Here is a 15,467-nt window from a genome sequence, read left to right on the forward strand (position 1 = left end):
CCTTCTATAGCTTCATTGAGTTAAAATGTAAGGCAGTGATTTTTAATAATCTCATAGAACTCTATAACCATATAAATCAATTTTTAGAACATTGTTATCATCCCGGAAAGAAACCTGAGCCCATTTGTAGCCACCGCGCATTCTCAGCCCACAGCCAGCCACTGTTTCCTCTCTCTCTATGGCTCTGCCTCCTCTAGCATTTTCTTCTTAGAGTATGATGTTGTGGAACTGTTTTATCCACGGGTATGCATGACAATATCTGGTCTTCTTCTAGGGACATTTGGCAGAAATCATTTCCTTGGCATTTGACACCTCTGGAAGCAGAATCATCACCGGGTCCTTTGACCACACAGTTGCAGTGTGGGATGCTTCTACTGGGAGGTAATTCTTGAGAAGTGAAATTGATCACATTGCATTTTTATGTATATATGAATGGGCCACAAAGAAACCCTGTTCTGCATAAATAACACGTGCCAATAAGAAAAAAGGAATTTTTAAACCTGGGTCAGGGGGTTAAGAAGAACTTATATTTTTTATTGGTTTTACCTTGTACCGATTACTGGGCTTTGAATTCTACAGGAATAGGACACATTAACAACATAAATTAATTTATTCTCTAATGGTATTTCTTATCCACAGAATAAGCACCTTCTCAGAGTTCTGAGCAAATAATTTCAAACAGCTGCAGAAAAGGAGAATGTTAGCAGTAGCCTGGTACATAGCTATTATTTATCCCATGTATTAAATAATAAAATTTCAGTGACTTGTTTTTTTATGGTAGATGTGAGTATCATGCATAAAGAAAACCTATAGTCAATTTCCCAAATTTAACTTAGTCCAAAGATTTCAATATACTTCCTGGTTGCTAAGAAGTTAACTAAATTACCATATTTATGTTGGAACACTCCATGGTTGGACTTGTCTGCATTTTGATAGAGGGGCTCATTATCAGAGGTACTGACCATGATTTGCTCAAGGAGAAATGAGAGGAAAGAAGGGCCTGTCAGTCTTCTGATGTGTAGTTTCTGAACAACCAGGGGTCTGCTCATTGGTGTAAGGACATGTCTATAGAGTTTCATTTTGCTTTAACTATTTGTTAACCTATTCCTTTTTGAAATGTTGCCTTAAATTATGTTACATTTTTTAAAAAAATGTTTTAATTGTACATATTTATAAGGTACAATGTGATATTTCAGTGCATGTATACAGTATGTCCTAATCCAATCAGCAAGATGGAAGGAACTGGAGAACATTATGTTAAGTGAAATTACTGACACAGTAATGTTATCTTTGATTGTTTAAAATTTAAGTGCACTTTTGTTGATATGTAATTAGAAGCTTCCTTTTGAGCTATAGTAGAGCAATATTTGTTTCCTCATAAAAGATATTATTATTTAAAAACTGAAATTTAAATTATTTCACACAGATGGGCTTGGTTTCATTATTTGTGTACACATCTTTCAGCAAATTTGGTCCTTTCCCCATTTACAGGAAGGTGTTCACCCTCATTGGCCACTGTGCAGAGATAAGCAGTGCCTTATTCAGTTGGGATTGCTCGCTGATACTGACTGGTTCCATGGACAAGACCTGCATGGTGAGCTCAAGAGGCTTCACATTGTGTTTCTATTCCAAGTCAGATGTTCATTGTAACAACACAGTTCAGAGGTGACATAAAATTAAGATAGGATTTCATAAATAATAATTGGTAAGCGTTATGTCAAGTTTCTGATTTCCCAAATTGCAAGGAATTATGAGGTGGTAAAACAATTTTGCTTGCTTCTAATGTTTTAAAGTTCCGATTTAAAAGAGCACATTATTTTTGTCTAATGTCCTGCTGTTTATTTATTATACTTTGGTTAGTATGGCCCTCTAGGAGGCTCTATTAAGTATATCCCTGCCTCTTAGGTTTCTGCACTTACAGACATGGTTGCTAATGGCTTATCCTCTGGAATTACCATTTGATTATCAAATGTGGTATAATCTTATCATGTACTTTCATTTTCTGGCATTGTAGTTTGGAATCAAGTCCCTTTTCTTATGATGTCCTTCCTGTAAAAAAAGGACCCTTCAACTCCAATCACTAAAGTATACACTGGAAGAATTTTTCTCTTAATTTGTGGCAGATTCTAAATGCCTGACTTTGGTCCTCTCTGTGACCAAAGTGTGTCTTGACAGATGGTTGGCCATGGTCTCTGGTCATCAATCAAGGTAAAATTAATGGAACAAGTGAGAATTATACACAAAATACCTAATTTTGGCTCAGTTATTTCACCCCCATAGCATGTCATGAAGACCCCTTGCCATCATCACATTTTATACATGAGATTAGTTTTTGTTTTCTTTAATTGCAGTTGTGGGATGCCACCAATGGGAAATGTGTGGCAACCTTAACAGGCCATGATGATGAAATTCTAGACAGCTGTTTTGATTACACTGGAAAGCTTATTGCAACTGCCTCAGCTGATGGTAGGTAATCTGTTAACTATTTAATTTATGGAGGAATTTGTGCTTTGCTTGATACACATGCGTGATTGTACACCATGGATCATCTGCCTGAGGATCAGCTATGATAAGACTATATATGCCTTATATCCCAGATGACTGTATGTGTCACTACAGTGTGTCCATCTGGTCATATTCTTGATAACCACATAGACATGTATAAGTCTTTGTCATCTCCATAATGAGTACATGTGATGCTCTATTCTGGATCACCTCCCTGGTGACCATATTTGATGCTACACTGTGTTGCCTCATCCACGTGACCACCACTGATGTTACCACAACAAGTCTTCTCTATCTCTGTATAACTGTGCTCTGCTCCACTCTGTCAGACATATCTTTGTGATAAACATATATGATGCTATGCTATACTTTGTCTCATTAATTCTATGTGATGTATAAGTTATCCTACTGATAACCATGGACATGTTGCTATACTAAGTGTACCTCAATGTCATGAAGGCCATATGTGATACTACACTATGTCATCTCCCTGTTGACCATGTGTGACATTGCACGTGTGACCATATGTTGTTATATACTGTGTTTGTATTATTCCCTTAAAAGTCATGTTATGCTACCTTATGTATATTAGAATTTCATCACTGTGACCAAAATGCCTGACATAAACCACTTGAGGAGAAAGGCTTTATTTTGGCTCACAGTTTCAGTCCATGGTCAGCTGGCTCCATTGCTTTGGGCCTGAGGTGAGGCACAACATCATGGTGGAAGGGTGTGATGGAGGCAGGCTGCTCAGGTCATGACATCATGAGAGCCAGGAAGCAGCAAGGGAGAGGGAGGGGAGAGGGAGGGGAAGAGGGAGAGAGGGGGAGAGGGAGGGAGACAGGGAGGGGGAGGGGGGAGAGGGAGAGAGGGAAGGAGTGGGGATGGAATCAATCAAGGACAAGAAATACCCTTTCAGGGACCTCTTCCTCCAGCTAGGCCCCACTTCCTCAGTTTCCACCACTTTCCCATGTGCCATCAGATAATTATTCATCAGTGAATTGATCCCCTGCTGAGGTCAGAGCCCTTGTTATCTAATCATTTCTCAAAAGCCCCACCTGTGATCATTGCTGCATTGGGGAACGAGCCTTCAACACACGAGTCTTTGGGGACACTATATATCTAAATCATGATTCTATGTTTTCCTCTATTAAAGCCATGTGTGATGCTAGGTCATATCCATATCATGTCCTTGATAGCTACTGATGACCACAACGTCTAAGCTATTTCTTTGATGACTATGACTGTCATGCCATCACCTGATCATTGAGTGAGGTACTAAATTCTGTGTGCATCATTTCCCTGATGACCACATAGATACAATACTGTCTGTGTCACCTTGTTGGTGGCCGTGCCATGTATGATAACTCACAACACTTGCATCGTCTTCTCAAAAGTCATATGAGATGTTGTGCTATATCCACATCATCTCACTGAGAGCCACGTGTAATTTATAATCTTTCCAAAGACTACAGATAATGCTATACCATGACTCTGTTATCCACTTGATGACTGGGTATGAAGCTACACCAACTTTGTGTTATCCCTTTGATAACCTATATATCTGACTGTGCTGTTTAATTTACACTTCCTCTTTATGACCATGTATGACACTACACCATGTGAGTCCATTCCTGGAAACCTGTGTATGATGCTATAATGTTTCTACTTCTCCCTGACAAACACGTCTATAGGCCCCACTATGTCTGCATCATCTCCCTTAGAAAAGCATGATTCTTCATTATGTGCACATCATCCCTTGATATCTGCTACAACAATGTACTCATATGTCACATCCTTGAGCACTTGATATTCTGATACCCTGTGTGATGCTCGATATTCTGCTCATCTCCACTGTATGTGTGACGTTATACGCTATTGAGGGCTTGATAACCTTGTCCTGTCATTGACTTCCACTTACGATGCTACCTAGTATTGCATCATTTCCCAGACAACCACGTGTGATACTTATATTAGGGGTTCCAGAAAAGCAGCACAATAGGATATATATTCTATAGATTGTATATATTGATTTTTTACGGGTATTAGCTCACACGATTATGAAAATTGAGAAGTCTCACCACATGCTATATGCCTGCTGCAGAACCACAAAAAGTGATGCTGTAGTTCAGTCCAAGTCTAAAGCTTATGAGCCAGGGGGTCAGTTTATCTCAGTCCAAGTCTAAGCACCTGAGAACTAGGGAGGCTGCAGGTCTAAGTCTTGGAGTCCAGAGGCCTGGGAACCAGGGGGCTCTTGATGACCAAGAGCCAGAGAAGATGGAAGTCCCAGTTTGAGAAGGGAGAATGAGTTCACTTCTCCTCTGCCTTTTTGTTCTGCTGGGCCCACTAGATTGGTGATGCCCACCTGCAGTGGCGAGGATGTCTTTACTCAGTAATGCCCTCACGTGCACACTTATAACTAATGTTTTATCAGCTAGCTGGGTACCCCCAGCCCCATCCAGTTGATGCAGAGTTCAGTATCACACAACCACACTGTCTCTGCCATGTCAGGACAACCGCACATGACACTGAACTGTGCATCATCCCCTTGATACCGATTGTGTGCCCTCTTCCTGAGGACCATGCCAATGTGTGTGCCTGCCTTACCTCAGTGTGTGATTCTTCCCTGGCATGTATGTGAACTTATTTGAAAAGCATGCATCTTTGAAGCTTTGTCATTTCTTTTGGAACCATGTATGGTGCTATGCGATGCCTCTCATTTAGCCCTGTGTGACTCTATACTATGTCTGTATCAACTCCTACATAAGTATACCTTGTACTATAATATAGGTTTTATATATATATATATATATATATATATATATATATATATATATATATATATATTTTTTTTTTTTTTTTTTTTAATTTTTTTTAGTTGTAGATGGACACAATACCTTTATTTCATTTGTTTTTATTTTTATGTGGCGCCAGGGATCCAACTCAGTGCCTCACACATGCTAGGCAAAGTCCTCTACCACTGAGCTACAACCCTGGCCCAAGATTATACCTTTAATCACTATGTTAAAGCAAGAATGCAATAAATCACTGTAGTCAATCTTAAAGCAAGCTGGCGGGCCAAAGGGCAGGCTGCAAGTCAACACCCTTTGACCCCGTCCCAGGGTTTGAGTATACCTTTTATAGTCCAAAACCACATTAATCATAAGTGGCTGTTGCTATGATTCAAAACCATAAACAAGCATCATGAGATCTAAAATCATAAGCAGAAAAGGGATTGGCCCAAACGTCCCTAGTTGAGTTCAAGTTAAAGAATGTTTACTAACATCTAGATAGTCAATCTCTGACAGGGTACATTGTCCAAGGAAAATGGGAACCAAAGAGAAAACAATTTTACATTGTAAAAGAATTGTCATTTTTTTTTTTTTTTTGTTGCCACACATGCTATGATAAGCAACTGTTGATGGGTACAGAGGCAGGGCTTTCCCGTGGGAAAAGAAGTTTTTACATCATGTGGAGTCTCAGGGTATGATGGAGTCTGTTTGGTCACTACCCATATAGCCTGGCCCATAACAACTACACATGGCATCTCTATATATCTGTATATCTATATATTTATAAAATAACACACACACACGTGTGTGTGTGTGTGTCACACATATCACTAAACTAATGTTGCTGCTTCATCTCTGGCAACTATAATAATGCTATATAACATCTAGATTATATTCCTGATATTCAAGAAAAATGATAAATTAGTCTGTATCTTCCACTTGAAGGTATTTATGATGTCATATTGTTTTGGTGGCATCTCTAATGACCACAGAGAAACTTCTGTTATGTCTGTGTCTGCCTCATTTATTTGATAGCCATGAGTGGTGCCATACTGTGTCCTCACCATCTTGATAACCTTGTATGATCCTGGAATCTGGGTCCTTGTCTTGGTGTTATTCTGAGCTTTAGCCAGCATTCTGGGCCATTGCCAGTGTTATTGTATATGATGCTACAGTGTGTTGTCTAATAAGCTTGATTGCAAGATGGCTTTGTGATCCATGATACTCTCAAATAATGCTCTATTATAGGCCATCTTCTTTGATGATAACATATGTTGCTACCCTGTGTTTGGTTATCAACTTAAATATCATGTATGATGCCGTCATGCTCTTATTTTTGGTGACCATAACAGGTGCTATTTTATAGGTTAATTTTTGATAATCATGTTTGATGCTGAAGATGGCTGCATCATTTCCTTAAACACTATGTGGGATGTAATACCATAGCTGTGTCTTTTCCTTGATAATCCTATGGGATGCTAAACTGATTTATTACCATCTTGACATAATCTCTGAATATCTAAGCGATAGCCTTAATAACTGTGTGTGATGTTATGTGTAGAATTATCATTTTGATGATAGGCATCATCTTATTACTGCATGTGATGCTGTATAGCTGCAACTTTTCCTTAATACCTATGTCTGATGCTACACTATGTGTGATTCAGAGATGAAACACTGTAATGTTATTGTAAATTTTCTTGATTTTATTGAATTATCATATGATATAATACTGTATCTGATTTATCACTTTGATAATCATGTGAATGTAAATTAATTATGCATCATCTTCTTTATAACATATTGGTGATAAAAAAACATATTGGTGATACATTGTGGATAATCTCCAAAAAGAATACATCATCTTCTCCATTGTATCTATATCTACATTATCTTCATATTCACATAGGGTTCTATAGTATACATCAGCACTTTATGATCCCAGACTGTTTGTGTTAGACCTTTGAAAACCATTCCTCATTTTATATTGTGTTATGGCCTTGATCACCACATACAAGTGTGTGCCATGTGTGCTTCATCTCCAGAGGACCATGTATGTTATTATACTACATCTCTGTCACCATGCTGTGCTGCTGCATTGTACAATATCCTCATATACATTACACTATGTGTATATCAATTTCTAATAGCTGTGGGTGACACTACATATGGATCATCTCATTGGTTATGCATGATGCTTCTCTATTTTTTGTCTCATCACGATTCTAAACTCTTGTCACCTCCTTGTCAATAATGTGTGACATTATACTATTTCTATCTAGGTCATTTCTCTGGTGATTGTGCATGACAGGACACTATATCTGCATGGTCTCCCTAATGAGAACATTTGGGTCATTTCCCTCATTACCAACTATGATACCACCCTGTGTATATCTACATCATTTCCATGATGACACTATATCCCCCCTATGAATGCATATCATGCTTACTATAACTGTTATTGTTCTGACAGCCATGCATGAGTCAGCACTATTTCTGAGCCATTTCTCTGTTGAGCACATATAAGGCTATTTATGTCTGTCTGATTCTCCTAAAGACCACATGACTCTACGTCACATATACATAGTTTCCCTGATAGCCACTTGAACAATTCTGACAAAATGAGGTGCTCTTTCCAAGTATGTCATGTTCTATTTCCTTTGATTCATTCCTTGTGATTAATATGTGCATAGTCACTTATCTTTTGTGCTGTGATCAATTGTAGAGTTTTGTCACTGATTTATTTTAAAGATACTGTCTTTATTTCACTGTCTCCTTTCCAAAATTACATTGCATGTTTGTTTTCCTAGTCACTAGAACTTTTAATGGTGCTCTTTTGGTACAAGTCCTTTTTATATTCTAAAATGCAAATACCCTGCATCTGGGGAACATTATTTTTAAAGTAACCCTTTACTTTTTAATCTTTTTGTACGTCTTGACTTTTAAAACCATCCTCAATTGCAATTAATCCACCCTTTTCTATTTATGTATTTATTTTTTGTTGCTGGAATTGAACCTGGGGCCTTGCTGAGCATGCTCTTTATCTCTGAGCTATGCTGCCAGCCTGATCCTTTCACTTTAAATATCATTTACACAGAGAAAATTCATTCACCAGTATGTACTGAAATAACTACTTTGTGCCAGGGATTGTGACAGTGACCAAAAGAGAGAAACCAGGGCCCTTGTGGATTTATACTGTGGAGAGCAAGATGAAGCCTGAGCAATTCCATACGTGTGTCCTCTGTAGGTCACTGTACTACACAGAGCTTTGGGGCAGTGGGGGGAGGAGCTGCGGTGGCGGATGGTGGTGCTGAGGGATGGCTGGGTAAAGCACAACTTCAGTGCTTCCAGCTGTTTTCTCTGTCATCTATTTCCCCAGAAGTGACCTGTTCTTTCCTTGTTCAGTACTTCAAAAAAATATCTACCCGCCTTAGAGATTTTCTAAGCCTTTTCTTATCCTGTGCTTCCTAAGAAGTCTTGGTGTATATCCAATCAGTTTTATCTTTCTCTGGCCTTTCTCCTAATTCCCTTCCTAGAAAAGCTGGCTCTCGCTTGACACGGGTGATCATGTACAGCTACATCTGTTTCTTTATATACATCCCCTTTTTCTTCCTCCTTGGAGTTAATCTCATGTCTGATTTTATTTTATTTTATCTTAGTGTCCTTATTCCTCTTTTCTAGCTAGAAAGTTTAGAGTCATATTATTTATGTATCTCCTGAAGTTTAAAAAACGCTTTTGTAAAATTTGTGAAGCATTGGTCTGTGCAGGACATTCCCTTTTGAGCTGTCAGCAAGTTGGTTGGCCCTTCTCTTTTCAGGATTTTGAAACATCTATGTAGCAGTTTTATTTTTCTTGTAGTTGTTTGTTTGTTTTTAATCATATAAATTCTAAAGTAGCAGGGTTTTTTTTTATCATTTTATCTACTCCATTTGAAGTTGGCATTGTCAGAAAGGTAAATAAAAATATTTATTAAGGTATTTTACTTTTCTCTGAATGCACATTAAGTACCTAAAGTTCCCTACCCTTGCTGTATTTTTACCTTTATGTAATACTGAAAGCATCTGGCTAGGTCCACTATAACTTTTCTTCTGAGAACAGTTTCACTATCCATGTTTTCTCTGTCTATACCTAGTTAACTCTTCCTTTCTTAATTCTAAGGAAATTTACATGCCACTTTGATTCATCCATCCATCCATCCATCCATCCATCCATCCATCTTAACATCTTTTTATTCAATCTCTGTGATATGGTGGCCCTTCCTACCATGGAAACAAAATGTTCTACAGCACTTTCTGTGCCTAGGGCCCTTCAGCCTCTTCTCTGCTCAGTGAGTAGAGGCCCGACTTCTCAGGAGTCCGGTGCGCTCCCTGAATCCAGACTCAGACCTCTTGATTTTCCTTTTTTGCCCTTTAAAATATTTTCCCTTCTTTATTCCTGGCTCTCACTGCTTCTTCTACCTTATACACATTATCTCTTCTAATAAGGTCAGGGATAGGGAAGAACTCCTTTCACCTTGGTCTGTGTGGGACAGGGTTGCATCTAGAAGATAGGTGGTTGGCTCTTGCTACCGGCAAGAACTCAACATGGAGCTTATGTATCACAGGGTAGATATTTGGGTAATTTAAACTCTTTGGCCCAAAGTTCTGCATTTCAGGTGAATTGATATATATCCCCACACCTTTCCAAAAGGAACAGCCAGAGTTTACTGTGCAGCCACAAGAAAATGCATTACCAAATTGGAAGGCCATGAGGGTGAAATTTCAAAGGTGAGTTACTTCCTCATTTATTTACTTTCAAAAAATAAACAGCATGTTTTATATAAATAAGAGTAATCCTTGATTTCTAATATTTAATAACTTACCTCTTAAAATGCCTAACATATGTATTAATATGGAATAAATGGAAAAGAAATGTTTCTGACATCAAGTGGGTCAATCCAGAGTGAACACAGTTAAACAAAGAGGATCATGTGTTACCAAGTCTCTGTGAAGTCCAAAGTGGTGCCAGGGATTGCTGCTCAAGCTAATGGAGATACATCAGAGAAGGTGCGACAGTGAACCCCATTTGTTATATCTGCATTTGACCATTATTTTAAGCTGAACATCCATTTGAATCAACTGATAAAACCTCTTGCAAAATGTGTACCATTCAAAAAATAAAAATCCCAATTGGCTGCCATCTTTTCTGGATATGTTCATTGCCAGCAGTGGTCTTCCCTTCTGAGCTCTGGACACCAAGGAATTAAAAGTGAATTAGACGGGCTGGGGATGTGGCTCAAGCAGTAGCGTGCTCGCCTGGCATGTGTGTGGCCAAGGTTCGATCCTCAGCACCACATACAAACAAAGATGTTGTGTCCACCAAAAACTAAAAAATAAATATTAAAAAAATTCTCTCTCCCTCTCTCTTAAAAAAAAATAATGAATTAGATCAGACAGACTTTACCTGTACATGATTGATGATTGCCTTTGTAGGAATTTAAGAATTTAATGAAATGTACTTTTAAAATATTCACAACCACTTTTATTCTATTAAGTGTGGAACCACTGAGTATTCGCACAGAAAACCCAGGGTCTCCAAAAAGTTAAAAAGACTAGATCTGTTGGGATAGAGGTACTAAAGTTTGTTTCATTATATTCTATTTTCTTATAATCAGTTACCTAAAGATGCTGTCGTAGTCAGGGTTCTCTAGAGGAACAGAATCAACAGGAAGTATAATAATAAAAGGGGGACTTATTTAGTTGGCTTACACAACCAGAATCTGGGTAGTCCACAATGGCCGGCTGCAGGCTGGAGAGCTGGAAGAACAGTAGCTGCACAGTCCAAGAGGCTGAAGCCGCAGAACAAGTGAGATCAATGGCGCTACCCTAATCTGAGACCAAAGGCTTCTGGAGAATCCACTTGGAAGAGTGAAGAAACAAGATCTGATATCCTTAGATGATCACAACAGCAATCAAAAACCAGTAGAGGAAGAATGGAGCTTGCATCTACTGAGGCTTCCTTGTTCTCCCAACTTTTATTCTGTCCAAACCATCATCCTATTGGTCTGTGCTGCCCTGCTTAGGGAGGGTCTCTATTTCAGTTGGCTATCCCACATGCCAGTCATTCCCAGACACATCCTCACTGTCACACCCATAACCCTCTTAATCCTTGGCAGCTCTTAATCCAATCAAGTTGACAATTAAGATTAACCATTACAGATGTTATTTTTAAGTGTCCCCCCTCAAACTCAGCATAGTAAATTATTTCTCAAACATTAAAAAATTACAAAATAACATCCTCTTCAACTATTAGCAAAAGATTTAGTGAGCTGAAAATGTTTAATGCAGCAATTTAAGGGGCTTATGAAGAGCATTTTCTGGTTCTAGTAAACATGTTATACAAAAAGCATGCTGTGCATCCAGTACCAAGTGTTGTGTGAATAAAATTCAATTGAAGAAGTATTTCCTGAAAATAGTTAACACTTCAAGTACAAATTATCCACTTTGAGATTCCAGAGCTGTATCTCAGAATTTTGTATAAACTCTTCCCAAAATTTTGCTCATGGAGCAGAGCCACACAGTGGGTGCTCTGAGGCTTACCTGTGTCATGGAACATTGTAGAGTAAGCAGGGCCTTCCTTGGTGCCTCTCACCTCCCAGCTCAGCCCAAATTCTGGGTCCCTGTGCCCGAGGTCATATCTGCTCCTTCCTTGGGCAGGATCAGAGTGATGATTTCAGGCTTGGGCAGGCCCTGTCCCAGAGCTGCCCCTGCTGTACTCTCGTCCCCCCGCCTCTGCACTTGCTGCTGGTGACCCTTGCCCTTTGACTGGTCAATTCTGGTCTCCATGACAACACACCCCACACCCTCTTTCTGGGCTGAGAGATGTAGGGGTGGCAGGAGGGGCAGGGAAGGTGGAACATGGAGGGCAGGTGAGGAGGGAGCCCTGGCCCTGTTCCTAAGTGTCTGACTTTTCCCCTCAGCAAGTACACATCTGTTTTTATGGGTGTGAAAATATAAAGGATTCTCAAACTTAGCATTTTAAATATTTTGCATGTTAAGTGAATATGTCACATATGGAGTGGCCATGTGCTAATGGTGTTTCTGTGGAAATCAAAGCTAAAGCATTCATTCACTTATGCCACTATTAAGCCCTTTCTGATAGCTTCTGCTGTGCTGGGCTTTGTGCAGACACTGGTGATATAATGACAAGAGACATGGCCCTGCCCTCTTCACACCTTCAGTTATAGAGGAGGTCGCCCAAATCATTGACCAGAGAGGCATATGAGTGTAACAGCCAAAGAATTAGGGACCAACAAGTTCCTCTGACAATGCTGAGCACGAGGGAGGCACCCAAACATTTATGGAAAGTGCTAGATTTAGGGCATCAATAGATGAAGAAGTGCTTTCTTGTGGACCTGGACATCACTTATCTTATGGTACGGACTTGAAGGGAGATTGTTATGCTTTTGATTACAGAAATTTGTGTTGTAGAGATGACATGGGCTGGCATGTGTTCCCTTCCACATCAGGGCCCTGCCTCTTTATTTGCATGGGGAAGGGGATTTCGAGGCTTTGGAAAGAAGCTGGGTGGGGAATCCTGTAATTATGAGTGCTTTGGTTCACAGCTTTGACCACAGACTTGGTTTTCTTTTTAAAGGGGCTGTTAGTGTTGTCATGCTGAAGGCTACAAGGACTTCACCTCTGACTCCTTCCCCTTCCCAAGGTCCCAGGCTCATCTTGGCAAGCCATTTAATTCCCGTTATTTGATCTTAGTTTTATCAGGTCCCAGAGGAACTCTCAATTTTATCGGAGTGCTTATCTTTAGAATTGTGAGGGGCAGACAATTAAACTTCTCCATCTTGATTGCAGTTTTCATGTTCAATATTTTTCCTGTCAGGAAGAAACTGCTTTGTTTAAGAGTAAATACCAGGCTGGTCAATGACAGATGTGTAGTTATGTCCCCTTTTTGCTGGTGAAGACCTCTTGGGAACCATTACACAAACCTGTGATTGTTTTTCCTTTTTTCTTTCTCTTTGCAGATTTCTTTTAACCCGCAAGGGAACCGTCTTCTAACTGGCAGCTCTGACAAAACAGCCCGAATCTGGGACGCGCAGACTGGCCAGTGCCTGCAGGTCCTCGAGGGACACACTGATGAAATCTTTTCATGTGCTTTCAACTATAAAGGCAACATAGTCATCACAGGTGTGGGAAGAACACAGCCACAGACTTGCTTTTCCCTTTAAAGGGGCTGTTAGAGGTGTCATGCTAAAGGCTACAGGGACTTCACCTCTGACCCTTATAACCCAACCATTTCACCCCTAAACCTTATTGCGTTGTCTCACATATGACCTTTTGGGAGACACCTATCCAAACCATAGCACCAGTGTTAACTAAAACGTGGATATTCCTAAAACACTGCCCCAACTGACCACGTGCTGTACTGTGAACCCAGGGTCAGATCCCTTCCCAAGATGAAAATCAAGGGAGGCAGCAGGATGTTCCTGCAGGAGCCCTTGTAGCAAGGAGGAAGGTGGCTGTGTAGGCTCCCAGGGACCCGCCCTCCCGAGTCTTGAGTTTCATGTGAGGTTGGCTCTGAGGTGCCTCTTTCTCCAACCAATTTCACAGAAGACCTTGGAGACTATAAAAAAGAATGTTAGTTGTCTGTGCCTTGTTTAAGTGCTGGCACTTAAATCCCTGAGCTCTTTAAAGATACCATTGTTTTTTTTTTTTTTTTTTTTACTGTATCTCAAAGCATCAAGTGCTAAAAACCAACCGACTGATGACAGTTTGTTAGAGTGGGGTTGCTTCTCTGTCTTGCCACCAGCAGAAGACCACTTTATTGAATTGGTCTGGGTGGACTGTTTTCTGGGTGGACCCTCTTATGATTAATGGCATGTATTTTTAGTGGACTGTCTGAGGTTGGCTTAGAATCACAGATTGGCAGAAAAGTGGCCGGTGTGTTCTTCCTTCTTTTCAAATGTGAGGGGTCTCCTGTGGGCTATGCATGCAGTCTCCAATGGCTTCCCCAATTCCCACAGCCCTCACCCTTCTGGTGATGATGGCTTGGACCTGGTCCCTGGAGGAGAGAGAACTACAGCTCCACTGCTGACGAGGAAACCTACTGACATTCTGAAAAGCTTGTCACCCAAACCTGGAGATACTCAAGTTGACTGTACTTCTGTGGTAGGACTAGGAGGTGGTGCTGCTCAATTCACAGTTGACTGGTATCATGGGAAAAGACAGAAGGAAAACCTCTATTTCAAAAGTGCCTGCATTGCTCAGAGTCTCTGCAGCTAGATGCTAAGAGTCTAGCACATTTAGCATATTGCTAAGTGGCAGTGACCCAGAAAATGTCAACTTGGTAAAATGAGAGAGAGAAAGAAAACAATGACTGTGAATTTTGTTTTCTCAGGTAGCAAGGACAATACCTGTAGGATATGGCGTTGACTGGAGAGGTCTTCGAGTGAGCAAACTTACCAGCACTTGTGGTCAAGACCCGAGGCTTCCTGAAGAAGGGCAAGCTCTTCTGATATTTCACACACTTTCCCTTCTTCTGCAAGCCCTCTCTTCATGCACTATCTTTGCATATAGAACTATTAAAACTGATGGTGTCTTATCATTTCTTGATGTTATTTGGTGGAAATGGCAGGAGCAGCTTAGGGTTTGGTGCCTCTAGTGATTTCAGTCACATTTTATTTTTTTTTTAAAGAGAGAGAGAGAGAGAGAATAAGATTTTTTTTTTGTAGATGGACACAACACAATGCCTTTATTTATTTATTTTTTTTATGTGGTACTGAGAATCGAACCGGGTCCCACCCGTGCTAGGCAAGCACTGTACCGCTGAGCCACAATCCCAGCCCTAACATTTTATTTTTTAATAGTATTGTGATGCTGATAAGTGAAACCAGAATGATTTAGCAGTGTGTGGTCTATTCCACTTAGAAGTCCATTGTTATAATTTCTGCTGAATAAAGTTTTGGGAGAAAACTTCTTATGAATTATATATCTATATGTGTTTCAATGGTGATATGAGGATAATCAAAATAATTCTTATTTAATAGGAAAAATATTACTAATTGATAATGGGCTGAAAAATGTAGGCAGGTTTATCCCTAAGGAATGTTAAACAGAATAGATGCACTATTGAATTTAAAAACCTGCTAGGACAACAATCAAAGTATGAGAGAAAAC

General features: G+C 39.8%; 1 protein-coding gene across 1 annotated transcript in view; it reads left to right on the forward strand.

Moving 5' to 3' along the window:
- Daw1 (dynein assembly factor with WD repeats 1) overlaps positions 1-15,266 on the forward strand; it is a 41,956-nt gene extending 26,690 nt beyond the window's left edge. The window contains exons 8-13 of the mRNA XM_046439853.2: positions 275-381; positions 1,492-1,594; positions 2,352-2,466; positions 9,988-10,064; positions 13,316-13,478; positions 14,689-15,266. Coding sequence (XP_046295809.2) covers positions 275-381; positions 1,492-1,594; positions 2,352-2,466; positions 9,988-10,064; positions 13,316-13,478; positions 14,689-14,723 — 600 coding nt within the window. The 3' untranslated portion in view covers positions 14,724-15,266. The remainder of the gene's footprint in view (positions 1-274; positions 382-1,491; positions 1,595-2,351; positions 2,467-9,987; positions 10,065-13,315; positions 13,479-14,688) is intronic.
- Positions 15,267-15,467: the final 201 nt, after the last annotated feature.

This window comes from Marmota monax, unplaced genomic scaffold (assembly GCF_021218885.2).
Source record: "Marmota monax isolate L192 unplaced genomic scaffold, Marmota_monax_Labrador192_F-V1.1 WCK01_AAM20220418_F8-fsc00041, whole genome shotgun sequence".
In the NCBI taxonomy this organism is placed as follows: domain Eukaryota; kingdom Metazoa; phylum Chordata; class Mammalia; order Rodentia; family Sciuridae; genus Marmota; species Marmota monax.